This window comes from Carcharhinus amblyrhynchos, chromosome 3 (genome assembly GCF_965287045.1).
Source record: "Carcharhinus amblyrhynchos chromosome 3, sCarAmb.v2.hapA, whole genome shotgun sequence".
Lineage (NCBI taxonomy): Eukaryota > Metazoa > Chordata > Chondrichthyes > Carcharhiniformes > Carcharhinidae > Carcharhinus > Carcharhinus amblyrhynchos.
In genome coordinates, this window is record NC_137326.1 from 75,267,021 (window position 1) to 75,288,773 (window position 21,753).

The 21,753-nt window shown below is 44.5% G+C and overlaps 1 protein-coding gene across 2 annotated transcripts in view; it reads right to left on the reverse strand.

Annotated features, from left to right (window-relative positions):
- Positions 1-12,830, reverse strand: part of LOC145340858 (histone deacetylase complex subunit SAP130-like) — a 42,523-nt gene extending 29,693 nt beyond the window's left edge. For both annotated transcript variants that reach the window (XM_080185324.1, XM_080185323.1), the window contains exons 1-6: positions 12,654-12,830; positions 9,097-9,226; positions 7,769-8,025; positions 2,482-2,649; positions 2,218-2,350; positions 616-743 (exon numbers count right to left, since the gene is read on the reverse strand). In XM_080185324.1, coding sequence (XP_080041450.1) covers positions 616-743; positions 2,218-2,350; positions 2,482-2,649; positions 7,769-8,025; positions 9,097-9,220 — 810 coding nt within the window. In that variant the 5' untranslated portion in view covers positions 9,221-9,226; positions 12,654-12,830. The remainder of the gene's footprint in view (positions 1-615; positions 744-2,217; positions 2,351-2,481; positions 2,650-7,768; positions 8,026-9,096; positions 9,227-12,653) is intronic.
- Between the last annotated feature and the right edge of the window lie 8,923 nt (positions 12,831-21,753).

Below are 21,753 nucleotides of genomic sequence, written 5' to 3' on the forward strand. Positions count from 1 at the left end.
TTAATGATCCAGCCACTAAAGCTCCCTGCAGTAAAGAATTCCACAGATTCACTAGCCTCAGAGAGAAGTGGCAGAACTTGTGTGGAACTTAGCGCAAGAGAGATATAGGTGTGGGTGTGTTGAAGGTTGTGTCGGGTAGAGTTGGGAAGTTAATGAAGGAGGGCACTCCAGCAGTCTGCCTTGGAGTTGGAGGTATAGAAAAGAGCAGCACATCAATGTATATGATAGGTAGACACCTAACAAGAGGTGTAATGTAATTTGAGTTTGTTTACTTGGTTTGACCCGAAAGACACCACCCCCCCCAAACAAAAGGTGAACAAAAATTTGACCATCAACCAGGTATATTTAGAAAAATTCAGTTCAGGAATAGTCAACCAAGGATGTTGAGAGAGTCTGGATGCATGTGTTCTGCTGACAGCTCATCAAGATGACTTCAATCTTGTTTACGTTGAACAATAAAGAATTACACCTCATCCCAGACTTAACATTCAACAGTCAGAGGAACAGTATTGTGTGTTTAAAAGTTCAACTTTAAAGATGAGACTCATTCCACCAGCCCCACAGTGATAAAAAAAAGTTCAAAAGGAGTTTAGTATTTAAGAGTAAAGTGTTTACCTGTATAGGTAGGTGCAGAGAATGCTGCACTGCAGTCTGAGGATTCCCAGCTGTTGGTAATGGTGCTGGAGCAGGACGTAAGACTGTAGTTACTTTGGAACTTGATATTGCTGCTGCAACTGCTGCACCTAAGAAGGGCAACATATCAGAAGTGCACTGATTGCAAAGTTGTTTGACAAATAGTCATGCAAACATAAAATGAATGGCTAGCTAATGGTTTAGTTGAGGTGGAACAAGGCACCACGAGATTCATGTGTTTCTCTTCAAGAATGAGCATTTACAATTTTTTTCAATTTGGCCTGGGTACCTGAGCACACTGATGGGGCCTCAATTTAACCTCCCATTCAAGGATAACATGCAGCACTCCCCTCAACATGGTGGGCTTCCCGTTGCATCCCAACAGTGCAGAAGGCAGCCCAAGTCTGCAACGACCCAGGCCCATCCCACCCCAACTCCCCTCTCTCCCCATAACCCTACAGATTTACCATGGTGGATCCACTCAACGTACACATCTTTGGACATTAAAGGATCAATTCATGGCACAGCCAATCTACCTGACCTGCAAACCTTGAACAATTCATCTTTTCTTAAAAGCATTTAACACAGCAAAAATAAATCTACAAGCTAGAATACATCACATTAGCCTATATTATTATACCAACCTCTGCCCCTGTCATTATGCAGTTTAACGAGGATCAGGATGACCTTGGGGTCCGGGTCGATAGGCCTCTCAAATCGGCCTCACAGGCAGAGGATGTGGTTAAGAAGGCATATGGTGTATTGGCCTTCATCAATCGAGGGATTGATTTTAGGAGTTGGGAGATAATGCTGCAGCTTTAAAAGACCCTGGTCAGACCCCACTTGGAGTACTGTGCTCAGTTCTGGTTGCCTCATTACAGGAAGGATGTGGAAGCTATTGAAAGGGTGCAGAGGAGATTTACAAGGATGTTGCCTGGATTGGGTGGCATGCCTTATGAGGATAGGTTGAGGGAGCTCGGCCTTTTCTCCTTAGAGAGACAAAGGATGAGAGGTGACCTGATAGAAGTGTATATGATGTTTGATAAATAATATATATAAGATATACAAGTATAGATCGGGTGGATTCTAAGAGGCTTTTTTCCAGGGCTGGAATGGTTGTTATGAGAGGACACAGGTTTATGGTGCTGGGGAGTAGGTACCAAGGAGATATCAGGGGCAAGTTTTTCACTCAGAGGGTAGTGGGTGAGTGGAATCGGCAGCCATCAGTAGTGGTGGAGGCAAATTCGATAGGGTCTTTTAAGAGACTTCTGGATGAGTACATGGGACTTGATAGAATTGAGGGTTTATAGGTAAGCCTAGTATGATCAGCGCAACTTGTGGGCTGAAGGGCCTGTTTGTGCTATAGTTTTTCTATGTTCTATTACTGATCTTCACAAACACAAACCCTCTTGCCCTGTGCATGCACACCCCACCCTCACGCACCCCCTACCCATGTGCAGATGTCCAAGTCCCACCACACCACTCACCACCATGTCCACACTTTCACACAGCACAGACAATGACACCCACCAACAGACCGCGAGACAAGCACGCTGGCACACACAGACACAAGATCTACAATACCTCTAGGCACATGGGACGAGAACATCTGGGTTTGTGCTGTGGATGGTCCAATATGGAGTGAAGCTGGAACAGAGTTTCGTATGATTGACATTTGCACGTTGGTGCCCATCAAATGAGGGATGTTTGGATGCCCCTGGGAATGATATAATTCAGAATCAAGATACAGTAACTGAAATGACAGGTGCTCAATAGAATGGTTTGTTCCAGTTTAGGGTGTGCTGGACATATCCGTGAAATGATGCTCTGTGAAACTTGTGCTCTTACCTGCTGCCCGCTGATTGTAGCCACAGGAATTGCAGAGGCCTGTGGCACACCAGTGTCCATGCTAACAGTCACATGTCCTGAAACCTTCGGGGGAACAGTCAAATGTCCTAGGCCAGATGACGGAGCCGGAGCAATGGGTCGACTGGGCAAGGGCGTCTTCAGCGTTGTCTGGGAAATCAAAACCACAATCTGACTTTGTGCAGAACAAAGATAGCAATACTGGGGTTTGGAGAAGCCAGTAAGATTTCTACTTGTTTGGAATTATCACAATGTGTATCTGTGAGTACAGATCTTACCACAGGTGTCTCAGAACAGCTGCAAGCATCACAGCTGTGTTAACAGTAATTATGTGGCTCTTCAAAATATTTCAATCGCAACAGAAAGAATGATACAAATCACTTGTTAAATGGCATTGACAAGCTAACAGAATGAACTAGCAAATAGCAGATGCAGATATTATTTAATACAGAAAAGACTGCAGGAGGGTACGCCAGGAACAACACCAGGCATATCTAAAAATAAGGTGTCAACCAAGTGAAACTACAACAGGAATAATTGCGTGCCAAACAGCAATAGACAGCCAAGAAATTCCATAATCAACGGATCAGATTTAAGCTCTGTATTCCAGCCACATCCAATCATGAAAGGTGGTGAACAATTAAGCAACTCGCTGGAGGAAACTCCACAAATATCCCCACTCTCAAAATGGAACAGTCCAGCACATCAGTACAAAACTGAAGCAATAGTACTGATATTTCTGCTCTAGAACTGGCCATGCCCCTAGCTAAGCTGTTCCAATACAATTAACACACTGGCATCAACCCAGCAATGGGGAAAATTGCCCAGCTATGTCCTATACACAAAAAGCAGAACAAATCCAGCCTGGCCAATTACCATCCCATCAATCTATTCTCAGTCATCAGTAAAGTTATGAAAGGGGTCATCAACATTTAGCAATAATCTGCTCACTGACCCTCAGTTTGGGTTCTACCAGGGCTGCTTAGTTCCTGATCTCATTATAGCCCTGGTTCAAACGTGGACTAAAGAGCTGAATGCCAGAGATATGGTGAGAGACTATCCTTGATATCAAGGCAGCATTTGATCAAGTTTGGCATCAAGGAGTGCTAGCAAAACCAGAGTCAATGCAAATTGGTGGAAAACTCTGCTAGTTGGAGTCATACCTGGTACAAAGGAAGTGGTGGTTGGAGGTCAATCATCTCAGTTCCACAACATCACTGCAGGAATTCCTCAGGATAATGTCCTGGACTCAACCATTTTCAGCTGCTTCATTAATGACAATTCTATCATTAGGTCAGAAATGGGGATGCTTGCAGATGACTGCACAATGCATAGCATCGTTCATAATTCCTCAGATGCTGCATTTGGACATAGGCTGCTTCAGTATGACCTGGCAATATCCAGGCTTGGGCTGACAAGTGGCAAGTAGCATTTGCACTAAAGTGCCCAACAATACCATCTCCAGAAAGTGATAATCTAGTCATTATCCATTGACATTCAACAGCATTACCATCTCAATCTCCCACAGAATCAACATTCTGGGGGTTACCATTGAACAGAAACGAACTGGACTAGCCGTACACATATGCAAGTGTATGTCAGCGGCTAGAAATCCTGCAGCAAGAAACTCATCTCCCAACTCCCCAAAACCTGTCCACAATCTGCAAGGCATACGTTAGAGCATGATGGACTACGCTCCCATTGCCTAGATGAGTGCAGTTCCAACAATACTCAGAAAGCTTGACACCATCCAGAAAAGCAACCCATTTGATTATTTGTGGAAGGGATTAAGAACATAAGAAATAGGAGCAGGAGTAGGCCATCTAGCCCTTCGAGCCTGCCCCGCCATTCAATAAGATCATGGCTGATCTGAAGTGGATCAGTTCCATTATCTTGTCTGCTCCCCATAACCCTTAATTTCCTTTATCAATCAGAAATCTATCTGCCTGTGACTTAACATATTCAACAAGGTAGCATCCACCACTTCAATGGGCAGAGAATTCCAGACATTCACCACTCAGAAGTTCCTCCTCAACTCTGTTCTAAATTGCACCCCCCCCGCCGCTTATTTTGAAGCTGTGCCCTCTAGTTCTGGTTTCCTTGCTAAGTGGAAAGGATCTCTCTACCTCTACCCTATCTAGCCCCTTTATTATCTTGTAAGTCTCTATAAGATCCCCCCCCTCGGCCTAAACTCCAATGAGTACAGGCCCAGTCTACTTAATCTCTCCTCGTAAGCTAACCGTCTCATCTCCAGTATCAGCCTGGTGAACCTTCTCCGTATGCCCTCCAAGGCCAATACATCTTTTCGCAAATAAGGGGACCTAAACTGCACACAGTACTCCAGTTGCAGCCTCACCAGTTCCTTGTACAGTTACAGCAAGACCTCCCTACTTTTATATTCTATCCCCACGTGATAAAGGCCAACATTCCATTCGCCTTCTTGATGACCTGCTGACTGAGTTTTTGCGATTCGTGCGCAAGGATGCCCAGGTCCCTCTGCACAGTAGCATGCTGCAGCTTTTCACCCTTTAAATAATATTCCATCCTATTATTATTTCTTCCAAAGTGGATAACCTCGCATTTGCTAACGTTATACTCCATCTGCCAGGTCCTTGCCCACTCACTCAGCCTATCCAGATCTGTCTGCAGACTTTCTGTGTTCTCCACGCAATTCGCTTTTCCACTCATGTTCGTGTCATCAGCAAATTTTGTCACCCTACACAGCCCCCTCCTCCAGATTGTCTATATATATGGTAAACAGTTGAGGCCCCAGCAGTGATCCCTGCAGCATGTCACTAGTCACCTACTGCCAACCAGAAAAGCACCCATTTATTCCAACTCTCTGCTTCCTGTTAGATAGCCAATCCTCAATCCACACTAACATTTTACCCCCAACTCCGTTTACCCTACCCTTCTGAGGTACCTTATCGATTGCCTTCTGGAAATCTAAAAACACTACATCTACCGGTTCCCCTGTCTACGGCACTAGTCACATCTTCATAAAAATTCAGTAATGAATCAAGGATTCCATTCATTCCTCCATCACCACCTGGAAGCTCCCTTCCAAGTCACTCTCAATTCTGACTAGGAAATATATCATCGTTCCTTCCCTATTACTGGGTGAAAATCCCAATTCCCTCCCTAATGACACTGTGGATGTGCCTACACCACACAGACTTGTGGTTGAAGGCAGCTCACCACCATCTTATTTCAGGGCAATTAAGAATGGGCAACGAATGCTGATTTAACCAGAAACACACACGTCCCTCAAAATGAAAGAAAAAATATTAGAGGATGCACTTTGGCAGAATGGACAGGGTGAGGCAAGATGGGTCTTATGACAGTTCGAGACAGTGCACAGGAGCAGACATGGAGGTGCACATGCATAGATCTTTGGTTAGCAAAGCATTTTATGATACACTCACAAATAGAGACATTGAGTACAAAAATAGGGAAGTTACGTTGAACCTTTATAAAGCTCTGGTTAGACCCAAGTAGAGTATTGCACCCAAGTTCAGATCACTACACTGCAGGAAGGGTGCAGCTGGGATTTGTCAGAACAGTTCAATGGATGGAAGATTTTAGTTACAAGATTAGGTAGGAGAAGCAGAGATTGTTCTCCTTGCAGCAAAGGAGATTGAGGGGGAGATTTGATCGAGATGTGCAAGATTATGACAGATTTGGATAAGACAGACAAAGAAAGGCTGTTCCCATTAGCTGATAGTACAAAGACTAAGTGGATACAGATTTAAGGATTTGGGCAAAGATGTAGAGGATTCTAACAAAGAACAACAAATGGTAATGACCTGGAATTTGTTGCTCATGAGGTGAAAGCAGAGATGATCAATGATTTTAAAGGGAGCTTGGATAGACACGAAGGAAATAAACCTGCACGGCTATGGAGATCTAGCAGGGGAGTGGGATGGATTTGGGTTACTTCACAGACAGCCTTGTGGATTTGAAGGGTTGAATGGCCTGCTTCTGTGCTGTAAATAATAATCATGACTCTAAATACTGATGTTATCAAGTAGGAACTGACTTGGAAGAATCAGAGCTCAGCAGTGGCTCCCCCTCTACCCCCCCAATGTGGGGGAGTGTAGGAAAAAGGCACTGAAGTGGATGATCCACCATGATTGTATTGAATGGCAGAGAAGACCTAGTGGACAGAATAGCTACTCCTGCTCCCATGTTCCTATGTCTTACTAAAGGACAGGAGTATTTAACCCAGTTAACAAATTTCAACCAGGATCATGCCCTATTGGAACCTGCATTTTATTCAGATAGGGTGCTTGAAAACTAATACATTAAGTCATTTACTGCATGTAATAATTTAAAAGTATCCCTTTAAAAGGGGAGCATAATAAAAATAGTCAGCCTTTTACAACAATTAAAAAAGAATGCTTCTTTTTGGAATCAATCTTTGAGGAAAATATGCTTCAAACTGAGTTATATTCTTTAAATCACCATGAGCATCGTCCCAGAAGATGCACGAGTCATTTTGAAATAATTGAGCCAATTTGGCACTGTTTGGAAGGAAGTATTTTGACTTTATTCAAGATAATAAGCACAGCTTCATATCCATTTTTGAAATCATAGGATTGTAAAGAACATCCAGCACACCAACTTTTGCAAGATACACAACTTTAAGAGGCTTCACAATTACATTACAGTGCAGAATTCAGTGGTGCTAGAATTTGAAGATGACCTAGTACCTAGTGTGTTGACTTTGAAGCAATGCCAAGCTATAGCAGGTCCGTAAGGACATTAGGAACAGAAGCTGCCACTTAGCACTCCAAGACTTCCACCACTTAGTTCGGGGCTGATCTGTACCTCATCCCATTTACCTGCTTTTGTTCCCCGTCCTTCAACTACCAAAAAATTTATTTATTTTTGTCTGGAAGATCCCAATTGTCCCTCAGTATCTGCAGTTTTGCCCCAAGTGTGACAGATTACCGCTACCCTCAGAGATTGTTTCCTGATTTCACTTAATGGCTTAGTCCTAATTTTGAAGTGACGCCATCTCAAATACAAGCCAAGTTTATCCAAATTGCCTAGCATCGTTAACCCTTTTAAGCCCCAAGCAAAAAGTACAGAGAAACAATAGCCAGTTGCAGAGTGCTGGCCACACCAGAGAGCTGACACATCCCAAAATGGTCTACTGCTGATTCAAAACAAACATGGAACATTGACAGTAAAACAACAGCATGGTTATCCCCTCTCAAATCCAAATCTAGAGGGTTCTGTTAACGACTGTTAAACAACTACATACCTTCATTAGTCCTTCTGGAAAGGAAAGCTGAGTAGTTTGTGTTAGGTGTGTGGGAGGAGCACCCAGAGTGACAGGCACACCAGGTTGCTGCATATGGTGCTGGGCTGCTGGTAATGACTGTGCATGAGTCTGCACCTGTGGGTAAGGCCTAACCACCACAGTCTCCTGTTTCTCATCTCGGAATGGCAATGAAGATATAGGGTTAGGATGATCACGAGGCAAGTGTTCCACATCCCGATTTATCTCTTCACTGCCAGCTGGAAGTAAACAGAAAATAATGGTTAACCCATAGAGTAAACTATCAAAAGGCCAACTTTACTGACTCCAACCCTTTTAAGAAATTACTACCTGCACCATTTTTTGACAATTTGCTCTTGGAATGTGGGGATTGTTTGCAAGACTGTTTATTACCCATTTGAATTTCCTGAGGTAGTATGGCATTTTGTCTTTTAAAGAATTTGGTAACTTGCCAAGCCACTTCATACAGCAGTTAAAAATCAACCATATAGACCCAACTAGTCAAAGATGGTAGGATTCCCTCTCTATAGGATATAAGCAAAACAGCTGACAGTGTCACTGGCTTCATGGTCACTGACTGATACCAACTTTTTATTTCCAGATTTTGTTTTAGACAGAATTCAAATTCTCAAACTACCATTGCAGGATTTGAACTCACTCTCTCCAGATTATGGCTCGAGGTGGATTGCTAAATGATAATATAACTTCATCAGCCAGTCTCCAGGTTTTAGATCAGTGGTTCCCAAGCTGTGAGTGGGGGGTCAAAGAAACATTAAATGGGGTAACGTGAAATAAAGCCATATTGATATTACCCTGGCAGTTAGAAGTAAGCAATCATACTATGATCAGATGCCCTGTGACATAACTATGAATCTATGTGAATACATCTGAAGTACTAGGAGTGGCAGAGATGTAGGTGGATGCAGGATTAGCAACCTGCAACAGCTGGCCACCAAGGGTCTGGGATTTCCCACAACTCTCCATATTTATTTGACCTGGGTCATAATCCTGAAATTCCCTCCCCAACAGCATTGTGGGTATATCTACACCAGAGACTGTAGCAGTTCAAGGCAGCAAATCACCACTTTCTCAAGGGCAGCTAAGGATGGGCAATAAATGGTAGTCTTGATAGCAAAACCCACATCCCATAAATGAATAATAAACAAACTCACTTCAAAGGATTTCATTGTAGGTAAGCATTTTAAAATGTTTAAGTAACATGAGAGTGTCATGCTAATTCTGGCTTCAAGTCATTCACTGTACAATTCAATGATTTACACAGAGACTGAAGGAGGATGGCTTCCATTTACCTGTTACAGTATTATTGCCTGGTGCCCCTGAACCACTGCTGTTCTGCATGCTGGTGATGGAAGGTGGGCCTGCTCCCAGGCCTGACGCAGGCACACCAGGCCTTGGAAACTGTTGGGTGCTCATTGGATTCTGGAATAAAACAGTAAGGAGATAGTTACAGAAAAAACAGTGAGATAGGAGAAAAGCAAACTTTTTTCCTATTGGTCTTTAAGTTATTAAAGCCGTAGATACTTACAGGATCACCAAAAGGCACATTTGTAAAATTATAAAACCAAATATACTGCAAATTGCTGCAAGCTTGTCGTGTGACTTGTAGAGTCACCCCAGTTTTATGAGAAAATATAGTTTTATTAGAATAAATAAATATGCCTGTTTTCTGTTGAAGAGCTGGCAGAGGCACTATGCCCAATTGACAGTCTGTGCTGCAACATTCTACGATTCTATAGAGTAAATTTAGACATGGCTAGTTTGAACAAAACTTATTCTAAATCATATCCTTATTGGCCGAGTCTGCTAGACACTATTCCGTGCTCCTCACTGGTCAGAAAGAACTGCCATTGTACGTTGCAGTCTCCCTCTTTCCAGAGGCTCTTCACTCAATGTAAGGCACAGACTTGCTGCACAGCTTTCAAGATATTTTCCATCTGTAAGGAAAATAGCCAAGGGTAAAATTGCAATGTTCAGCTCAGCTTCATGGATTAAAATCTCAGATTTTATCACGGTGCTGTCTCGTCCACAAGCCTGCTTTTGTGGCCAGCACTGAACTCCAAGGTCTCAGGCACCAATTCATCAAACCAAACATAACGCCTGTGCAGGATCCTTGAGAACAATCCAATAAATTCCCCCCCACTCTTTTCTTTTAACACAAAAATTATATTTTTCAAATTCCTTTTTGAAAATTATTTGGTCACACAAGACAAAGGAGCAGAATTAGGCCACTGGCCCAGAGTGTGCTCCGCCATTCAATCATGGCTGATATTTTTCTCATTCCCATTCTTGTCTTTTCCCCAAAATCCTTTAATCAATCAAGAATCTCGATCTTAAAGATAAAATGAACTGGCCTCCACGGCCTTTTGTGGCAAAGAGTTCCACAGATTCACCACTCTGGCTGAAGAAATTCTTCCTCACTTGTTTTAAATGATCATCCCTTTAGCCCAATGTTGTGCCCTCTAGTTCTAATTTATCCTACCAGGACACATCCTCTCCACGTCCACTCTACCTAAGCCTCGCAGTATCCTGCAAGTTTCAATAAGATTCCCCCCTCATCCTTCTAAACTCCAACGAGTTCAGACCCAGAGTCCTCACATGTTCCTCGTACGACAAGTTCTTCATTCCAAGGATCATTCTTGCGGACCTCCTCTGGACCCTTTCCAAGGCCATTTTGATACATGGCCCAAAACTGCTCATAATACTCTGACCAGAGCCTTATACAGCCTCAGAAGTACATCCCTGCACTTGTATTGAAGCCCACCCAACATGAATGCTAACACTGCATTTGCTTCCTAACTTTTGACTGAACCTGCAAGTTAACCTTAAGAGAATCTTAAACAAGGACTCCCAAGTCCCTTTGTTTCTGATTTCCTAAGCATTTCCCCATTTAGAAAATAGTCAATGCCGCCATTTCTCCTTCCGAAGTGCATAACCTTGCACTGTTCCACATTGTATTCCATCTGCTACTTCTTTGCCCACTCGCTTAACCCATCTAGGTCCTTCTGCAGCCCCCCACTTCCTCAATCCTGTCTGTCCCCCTATAACATATATCTTTGCATATTTTGCAAACTTAGCAACAGTGTCTTCAATTCCTTCTTCCAAATCATTAGTGTATATTGTGAGAAGTTGTGGTCCCAGCACCGTCCCCTGGAGCACATTCCACATCACAAGAGCTGCTCTTTTGCATCCCAAAGTAAACAAATTAACTTAGGGACAAATTAAAAGGGGGTAGCCCCCCCCAAAAGGAAGGGGGGATGGCCCAAACAAAACCAAAGTCTACACTGTATAAAAGACATCTTTTCTTTCCCCCTTGGCTCATTTGCCAATAACTTCAAATTGGTGTCATCTAGTTACCAATTCTTCTGCTAGTGGAAATATTTTCTCCATCTAGCCTATCAATAGATCTCAAACCACCTGCACTCCAAGAAGAACAATCACAGTTTTGCATTTTTCTGCTGAATTAAAATGCTTCATCCTTATCTGATAAAATTAAGGCCACACCAAACATTTAGGCCTCAGTTGGAGTAGTGTTCAGTTCCAGACATGAAGCTTCAAGGATGTCAAGGCCTTCATAAGGGAGCAGCTAAGGTATACCAGGATAATCAACTTCAATTATCAAAGATTGTGAAGCTGGTACTGTTCTCCTTAGAAAAGGCAAGGTTAAGAGAATTAATAGGGATGTTCAAAATTGAAAGGGATTTCAGTGAAGTAGACTGGAAGAAGTTGTTTCCTCTGAAAAGTTAGTCACTAACTTAAAATAGTTGGCAAAAAGAAACCTAAAGTGGAACACAAGGTTAAGATTCGGACATTCCACCTATTGGGATGACAAAATCAGATTTAAGAGGCTATTGACATGTACTTAATAAAGTAAAAGTAAAGTTTGTTAGTCACATGTAAGCTTACATTAACACTGCAATGTTGTAACTGTGAAAATCCCCTAGTCACCACACTCCAGCACTTGTTCAGGTGCACTGAAGGAAAATTTAGCTTGGCCAATGCACCTAATCAGCATATCTTTCAGACTGTGGGTGGAAACCAGAGCACCTAGAGGAAATCCACACAGAGTCGAGGAGAACATATAGACTCCACACAGACAGTGATCCAAGCCAGGAATCAAACCCAGGTCCCCGGCGCATTGAGGCAGCAGTGTTAATCAGTGTGCTGCCTGACTGATATGGAGTGTATGAACAGCCAACTCCTAATTCATATGTTTGCAAGAGGGAAAAAGTTGAGGTGTGGACCAATTTGGTAAACTCTTTCAAAGGGCTAGCACAAGCTTTTCACTACAAATTCACCTCATGTACAGAGATTAAGGATGGTTTCCCATCTCTCCTCTTCATGCCACTCAAGGACACTTTCGTTTCCCTCCCATGGATTCCATCCTCTCACTTTCCACCTCCCCTCACCAACCAAGGTCACCACCCAACTCCCCTCCTCTCACTACCTGGGGTCGCCCAGTGTCTCACCACAGCAACTTACATATATTTAGAAAGTACTTTTTATCTACACGGGTGTTTTAAGAGAAAGTTTGACACCGAGCCATAGGTGGTGTGGTGTGGTACTGGGGCAGTTGACCAAAAGCATGGTCAGAGGGCTATTTTAAAGGAGGGGGGGGTTGGTTTAGGGTTAGGGTATTGCAGAGCTTGGGGCCTAGGCGAGTGAAGGCACAGCCACCAGTGGTGGAGCAGTGATGGCTGCCTCTCCTCCATCACTGCCCTGGGCTGTTATCTCTCCCGCTCACCGGGGCCTCAGTACGCCTCTCTCCTCTCACATTAACAGCACCCGGGGCCTCGCTGCGTCTCTCCCTCTCTCTGCACCGGAGCGGATGCGTCGAGCAGATCCTCACCTCAGCTGATTCCCGGGCGGGACGGGTGGGTTGCTATCCTGGCTTCTGTTCTGCCCGGGACAGGACCCTCGCCTCAGTGGATTCCCGGTGAAGCGGGCGGGACAGCCCAGTAGTTGTACTGGCCTCTGCTCTGCTCTCCCTTCCTTTCGCTTCCCTAGGCTCCGCGAGCCCATCGACGACGATCCAAACAACCGAGGCGCTAATTGGCGGAGTCCCAGAATAAGGGCGGAGCTGCGACCAGCAACGCCTGCTTCTATTGGCTACGAGTTGGCTGGCCCATCGGTGGCTCCCATTGGCCGGAGTTGACCGCGGGTGAACTCTGACCGGGGTTGTCATGGTAACAGGTGACGAAGGGGCGGGTCACTCCTGGCGCCTGTGGTCCTTTTTTAATTTCATTGAGTGAATTGGCGCGCGGTGGTTGGAGGGCTGAGGCGGAGCTGTTTGGTGGTGGTCGGTCTTTTGGGTCGGTCAAACTAAGTAAACTAACTTAAATTACGTTCGAACAAAGACAAAGGGGGCAGCTCCCCAAGAGGAGGGGGGAACGGCCCGAACAGAAACAAAAGGTACAAAGGAAACTTAAGACACGTCAAATCAAAATGTGATTATCGGGGTCTGTAAGGCACCTCAGCCCCTGCGGTGCCCAACGGGAGCTGTTTGGTTGTTCACCCCGAAATGTTAATTCTGTTTCTCTTTCCGCAAATACTGAGGATTTCCAACATTTACTGTTATCTTCATCATTTGTTTTTCTCTCTCCCAATGGGGCTTTACCAAATGCATCCTCTTATGGAGCCTGGAGTCTGAAATGTCAACGCAGACTCCAACATTGCCCCTTTACATTCAGTGGCATTATCTTTGTAGAATCCCCCATTATCAATATCTCGGAGGTCACCATTGACCAGAAACTGAACTGGACTAGCCACATAAATACTTGCTACAAGAGCAGGGCAGAGGTTAAGAATCCTGTGGGGAGTAACTCACCGCTGACTCCTAAAAGCCTGTCCACATCTACAAAACACAAATCAGGAGTATAATGGAATGCTCCCTACTTGCCTGGATGAGTGCAGGGAAGGGTCGGGATGGCAACCTCCTCGTGAACCTGCTCCTGGGCCGGGCAAAACGCGCCATCAATCGGTCCAGGCAGCGGGTGATCGACGGGGTCGTCCATCCTGACTGTCTGCCCCTCTACCACTGCTACGTTCGCGGCCAGGTGTCCTTGGAGAGGGAGCATGCGGTGTCCGTGGGCACAGTCGACGCCTTTTGTGCCGGCTGGGCGCTGCAGGGGCTGAGGTGCGTTATAGACCCCAACAATCACATTTTGATTTGATGTGTATTAAGTTTCCTTTTGTTTTTGTTCAGGCTGTTCCCCTTCCTTTTGGGAATCTGCCCCTTTTACTTTGTCCTAATTTAGTTTGAGTTTGTCTATTTGATTTGACCTTAAAAGAGGACTTACTACAAGAACAGGGCAGAGGCTAAGAATCCTGTGGGGAGTAACTCACCCCCGACTCCTAAAAGCCTGTCCACATCTACAAAACACAAATTAGGAGTATAATAGAATGCTCCCTACTTGCCTGGATGAGTGCAGGGGAGGGTCGGGATGGCAACCTCCTCATGAACCTGCTCCTGGGCCTGGTGAAACGCGCCATTTACATTTCCAGGCAGCGGGCAGTCGAAGGGGCTGTCCATCCTGACTGTCTGCCCCTCTACCGCGGCTACGTTCACGGCCAGGTGTCACCTGGAGAGGGAGCATGGGGTATCCGTGGGCGCAGTTGACGCGTTTCACACTCATTGGGCACCGCAGGGGATGGGGTGCATTATTGACCCGAATAATCACATATTAATTTGATGTTTCTTAAGTTTCCTTTGCACTTTGTTTTTGTTCAGGCTGTTCCCCGTCCTTTTGGGAAGCTGCCCCTTTTACTTTGTCCTAATTTAATTTGAGTTTGTTTATTTGATTTGACCTTAAAAGAGGGCCTGGATGAGTGCAGCTCCAACAATTGAAGGAGCTTGACACCATCCAACACAAAGCAGCCCACTTGATTGAACCATAGAAACCATAGAAAGAACCATAGAAACCCTACAGTGCAGAAAGAGGCCATTTGGCCCATCGCGTCTGCACCGACCACTATCCCACCCAGGGCCCTACCCCCATATCCCTACATATTTTACCCACTAATCCCTCTAACCTACACATCTCAGGATACTAAGGGGCAATTTTAACATGGCCAATCAACCTAACCCGCACATCTTTGGACTGTGGGAGGAAACTGGAGCACCCGGAGGAAATCCACGCAGACAGTGACCTAAGCCGGGAATCAAACCCAGGTTCGATTGCTGTGAAGCAGCAATGCTAATCACTGTGCTACTGTGCCACCCGTTGGTACCCTTTCCACAAACATCAATCCCTCCACCATCAACAAATAGTAGTAGCAGTGTGTACTGTCTACAAGATGCACTGCCACAACTCACCAAGGCTCCTTAGCCAGCAACTTACAAATCCACTACCATCTAGAAGGAGAAAGGCAGCAGACATATGGAAATGTCACCACCTGATTTGGAAATATATAATCTCCTTTACCTTTGATAAACCATCTCATGGATCAGTCTGCAGTAAATCAGCATCCACATCAGACAAACTCACAGCGAAAAATTTATGACACAAAAACAGAAAATGCTAGAAAATCTCAGCAGGTCTGACAGCATCTGTGGGGAGAGAATAGAGCCAACATTTTGAGTCTAGATGACACTTTGTCAGAGCTCTATTTGGCTGACAATCAGGCATCATCCAATTCCATAGTGAGTCTGCTTTCCAATTGGCACAAGAAGACAATGCTTCACAAGGATAGATGTGTTGGCCAACTAATGGCAAGATTGGGGGGGCAAGTCATGTGAAACTTCTAGATTTTATTATTTGATCTCCTGTTTAATCACAGTTGGCAACTCTAGCTGCCAGAGCTATGAGAGTGACAGATTGGCATGTTTTCAGGCTGCAGCAAAAGTACAAACACATGCAAAGTACAAACATCACAAAGGGGGGAAGAAATGGCATCCCAGCCTGTAGTACATGGGGCACATGGGACGAACGGCTGAATGATAGAACAATCCCAAAAAACCCGAGATGATTGATCACCCGTGACCCCAAAGCTGCTGTACAAGCAAAGTGCGCAAGCGTGTGCAGACGCTATAGCGGAATAAATTCTGTCTGAGGTGAGGGATGTTAAACTTGTTTTCAACCAGCAGATGGGGGGGTGGGGAACCCTTGAAATGAGAAGTGAGCTGCTCTGTTGAATCACAGCAGGCCATGTGCAATGGGACTGAGGTGATTGGTTTCTAACAACCCCAGCCATCTTTCTTTGTGTTACATTTTGATCTGATTTGTTGGTTGTGGGATCACTTAACTGCTTCTATAGCATGCTGTTTCCACTATTCAGCATGCAGGTAGTCCTATGTTGTAGCTTCACCAGGTTGACACCTCATTTTAATGTATGCCTGGTGCTGCTCCTGGCATTTTCTCCTGCATTCCTCATTGAATCAGCATTGTTCCCATGGCTGAATGGTAATGGTAGAATGACAGATATGTCAGGCCATAAGGTTACAAATTGTGCTGATGGTTGACAGTGCCTCGTGGATGCCCAATTTTGAGCTGCTAGATCTATTCTGAATCTATCCCATTAAGCACAGTGTTATGCCACACAACAAGCAAAAGCCTACTCTCAAGTGTGAAGACAGGACTTTACTAGTCAATGATATCTATTCCCGCTGTATCTACACCAGGGAGGTGGGTGACAAGTAGGATATATCTCTTGCCACTTGCCGCAGATTTGTCCAACAGGATTCAATCAGTCGGTCACCATCGCTGCTATTGTTCGTGTTGGGCAGTAGTGTTCAACATGGAGGAGTACTCTTTCATGAGCTGAGGGAAGGTGATGGGTAGTAATCAGCAGGAGATTTAATTGCCTATGTTTGACTCAATGTCATGAGACTTCATGGGATCCAGAGTCAATGTTAAGGATTCCCAGGGCCACTTGGTCCTGACCATACAACACTGTGCTGCCACCTTTGGTCACTTAGTCCTACCAGTGAGGAAGGACATACCTAAGAATGGTGTTGGAGGAGTCTGGAATATTGGATGTAAGATTTGATTCTGTGCGTGGCTTTGTCCAGCTGGAGCTTGACTGGTCTGTGGCACAAATCTCCAAATGTTTGTGAGTTTGCAGGATGTTACTCTGTTGTTTATGAACTTGATGCCTTGGTCTATTCCCATCTGGTTTTACTTTTGTTATAGTTTTCCGTTGCAATTTGGTACAACTGATTATCTTACTAGGCCATTTCAGAGAGTAGTTAAGAGCTCAGCATTTTGCTGTGGACCTGGAGTAAACACAGTAAGAAATCTGACAACACCAGGTTAAGTCCAACCGATTTATTTGATAGCTTGTGAGTTTACTATCAAATAAATCGGTTGGACTTAACCTGGTGTTGTCAGATTTCTTACTGTGTTTACCCCAGTCCAATGCTGGCATCTCCACATTATGACCTGGAGTAAGCCAGAACAGATAAGGATGGCAGATTTCCTTCCCTAAGAGACATTAATAAACCAAATGGGTTTTTATGACAATCTGGTAGCTTGACCAATACTGAGACTTGCTTTTTATTACAGATGATTATTAGTCTAGAACAGAACCAGTGTACTACCATGCCTGATAATGTTTGATATAATTTAACTGCTTCATAAGACAATTAAATTGGACGGAATCTCATCTCATGTCCCACACACTGCATGAGGTACCACTTTTACTCACCCTGTCTTACATAAGACAGTTGAGGGAAATATTTGGCTGGTTGTGGGATAATTTAAAATCTAGTTCAGTCTGCTTGGAACAGTTTAGCTTCACCCACACCAGTGTGAATACACTCTAACCTCTTCAGAAGGAAACTTATTGTTTAGAAACACCAGTTTTGCGGAAATGTTTTTAGCACACCCAAGCATTGGAGTCATAGGTTATTTTAGTTCAGAACCTTGGGAATGAAAACATGGAAGCTATGTGGATAAGCTAAACAATTTTTGTTGCCGTTTTACAATGTTATATCATCGTTGAGTGAAAAAATTCTCCTCATCCCAGTCCTAAATTATCAGCCTTTTATCCTGAAACAGTGCTCCCAAGTTCTAGATTCCCCAGCCCGGGGAAACAACCTTTTCATGTATGCCCTTCAGAATTTTAAATGTTTCAATGAGATCAGTTTGCGTTGTTCTAAGCTTCAAAGAGTATAGGCCCAATTTACTCAGCCTTACTTCATTGGACAACCCTTTCAACCTTGAGCCAATTTGTGAACCTTCACTAAACCACGTTCAGTGCAAATATACCTTAAATATGAAGACCAAAGCATAATGGGCAGGATTTTCTGGCCTTACTCGTCCTGAAACCGGAAAATCCCACCTGAGGTCAACAGACTTTTCCAGGATCCAGGCTCCGATTCCCCTGGCAGGCGGGATGTAAAATTCCGGCTATTGCTCTCTCATGTGGTCTCACCAAAACCTATTCATTTGGAACAAGACTTCCTTATTATTGTATTCCAATCCCCTTGTAATAAAGGCCAACATGTCATTTCCATGTTGCTTGTTGCACCTGCATGCTAACTTTCTATATTCTTTGTATGAGTACATTGCATTCTCTCTAGTTTCATTGAAACCAGCACTGGAGTGATACTTAATCAGAGTGTGAGGGGTTGGTGAGCTGAAGGAATTTGGTGAGGAGGGGAGGGAGATATTCCTTTGCTTTTTCTAACATTTTCACCCTGTAGGAATTGGTTGTTGCACGATTACAGAGGGCGGAGTGAGCTGTTTAGTGAGTATCCAATAATTGGTCAAGGTCTTCTATTCCTAAAGTTTAAAATAGTAAAAGGAAGTTGTGACTAGATTAATAAATACGTGAAAGAAAATAAATAATTGATTACATAATTAAAGCACATAAGTATGGCAAGACAGGTGATGTGGGAGCTTGTGGTTACCAGTACAGCAATGCATCCATTGCATACATCCATTGTGACGAGGAGTGCTCCTGGGTCAACTGCTCCATGTGTGCTGAGTTTCTGTAGGAAGTTCATAGTGATCTTAGTGTCATGGATGTCTTGGCACTCTACATCAACATCCCCCACAATGATGGCATTGCTGCAACTGCCTCAATACTTAACGCCAATCTCCAGACGCAATTCTACAACCCATCTGCTTCATCCTGGATTACAACGTCTTCATCTTCAACAACCAGTTCTTCATCCAAACACACGGAATACCCATGGGGACCAAATTGGCACCTCAATATGTCAACATCTTTATGGACAGGTTCAAACAAGACCTCTTCACCACACAGGACCTTCAACCGATGCTATACACTAAATGCATCAATGACATTTTCTTCCTTTGGACTCACGGTGAACAATCACTGAAACAACTATTTGATATCATCAAAAATTCCATCCCGTCATCAGACTTACCATGGACTACTCTCCAAATCAGTTGCATTCTTGGACACATGCATCTCCATCAAGGATGGTCACCTCAGGACTTCATTGTACTGCAAGCCCACAGATAACCTCCATGATGCTCCACTTCTCCAGCTTCCACCCTAAACATGTTAAAGAAGCCATCCCCTACAGACAAGCCGTCTGTATACACAGGATCTGTTCGGATGAGGAGGATCACAACAGACACCTACAAACACTGAAAGATGCCCTCAAAAACAGGATATGGCGCTTGACCCATCGATCGACAGTTCCGACATGCCACAGCAAAAAACTGCACTGACCTCCTCAGAAGACAAACATGACACACGGCAGACAGAGTACCCTTCGTCGTCCAGTACTTCCCCAGAATGGAGAAGCTACGACATCTTTTCTGGAGCCTTCAACATGTCATCAATGAAGATGGACACCTTGCCAACATCATCCCCATTCCCCACTTCTTGCCTTCAACAACCGCACAACCTCAAACAGATCACTGTCCACAGCAGACTACCCAGCCTTCAAGAGAACAGTGACCACGACACTACACAACCCTGCCATAGCAACCTCAACAAGACATGCCAGATCATCGACATAGATGCCATCGTCTCACATGAGAACACCATCCACCAGGTACACGGTACATATTCTTGCGACTCAGTCAATGTTGTCTGATACGCTGCAGGAAAGGACATTGGGGAGACTATGCTGACGCTCCGACAACAAATGAATGAACACCGCTCAACAATCACCAGGTAGGAGTGTTCCCTTCCAGTCTGGGAACACTTCAGCAGTCATGGGCATTCAGCCTCTGATCTTCTCCAAGGCAGCCTTCTTACGCAAGGATATTTTGGCCTTGGAGGGAGTGCAGAGGAGGTTTACTAGGCTGATGCTGGAGTTGAGGGGGTTGAGCTATGAGGAGAGGCTGAATAAACTAGGCTTGTACTCGTTAAGAGTTTAGAAGAATGAGGGGAGATCTCATTGAGACGTATAAGATGATGAATGGGATGGATAGGATAGAGGTGAAGAGACTCTTCCCGCTCAGAAAGGACAGTAGGACTAGGGGGCACAGCCTCAAGATAAAGGGGGGGCGGTTTAGAACGGAGTTGAGGAAGAACTTCTTCACTCAAAGGGTGGTGAATCTCTGGAATTCTCTGCCTGTTGAAGTGGTGGAGGCTACCTCGCTAAATATTTTTAAGAAGAGGGTTGATGGATTTTTGATAAGCGAGGGGATTAAGGGTTATGGGGAGAGGGCGGGAATGTGGAACTGAGCCACGACAGATCAGCCATGATCTTATTGAATGGCGGGGCAGGCTCGAAGGGCCAGATGGCCTACTCCTGCTGCTATTTCTTATGTTCTTATGACACATGACAACTCAGGGTTGCAGAGCAGAAACTGATAGCCAAGTTCCGCACACACGATGACGGCCTCAACTGGGATCTTGGGTTCATGTCACACTATCTGTAACCCTCATAACTTGCCTGGGCTTGCAAAATCTCACTAACTGATTAGCTGGAGACAATACACATCTCTTTAACCTGTGCTTTGCCCTCTCTCCACTTACATTGTCTGTACCTTTAAGACTTGATTACCTGTAAAGACTCGCATTCCAACCATTATCTTGTAAATTGAGTTTGTGTCTGTATATGACCTGTTTGAAAACACAAGTCCTCACTCACCTGTTGAAGGAGCCTGAGACTCCAAAAACTAGTGCTGCCAAAGAAACCTGTTGGATTTTAACCTGCTGTTGTGAGATTCATTACTATGCTTACCCCAGTCCAACACCGGCATCTCCACATCACGGCTACCATGATGTTATGATGTGGAGATGCCAGCAGACAGTTTACAGAAACCGTGTACAGAAACAGACAGTTTACAGAAACTGTCTGCGCTTAATGTGCTCTGTCTGAGGCCAGAACTCTCCATTCACCTGACGAAGAGGTTAACCTCAAAAGCTTGTGAGTTTACTATCAAATAAATCGGTTGGACTTAAACCTGGTGTTGTCAGACTTCTCACTGTGTTTACCATGATGTTATCCAGGGCAAGCACATCTGTAATATATGCCAGTGGATTAAGGAGCTTTGGCTGAGCTATGGATATAGTGACACATCAAGGAGGATGTGAGTTATCTGGACACTTTGTATCTGGAGGCAGTCACAGCCTTAGGATAGGCTCTTCGATCTGGAAGGTGGTCATGGACAGGATGGTGTGACTGCAGCTGAGGCATGTAAGGAGACCCAGAGAGCAGGCGTGTCAGTCTCTACAATTCTCCAACAGATTTGAGGCTCTTTCAGCTTGTTTCAGCAGGGCGGATAGGTTGACTAACCATGGCACTACTGTACATGAACATATGAATTAGGTGCAGGAGTAGGCTCCTCCAGCCTGCTTCACCATGGCTGATCTGATTGTAACTTCAACCCCACATAGTTATTATTGTGAGGGGAAAAATGCAGCAAAAACGGAGGCAATAAAGTTGACTGGGCAGCAATAATAATATCCTGTGAAAGAATAAAACTATATAATAATTGATAATGTGCGGTCTCCTGAGTGCTGGGCTATTTATTCCTCATTGTCCGGGACTCATTCCGTGGTGCACAAGGGGCTGT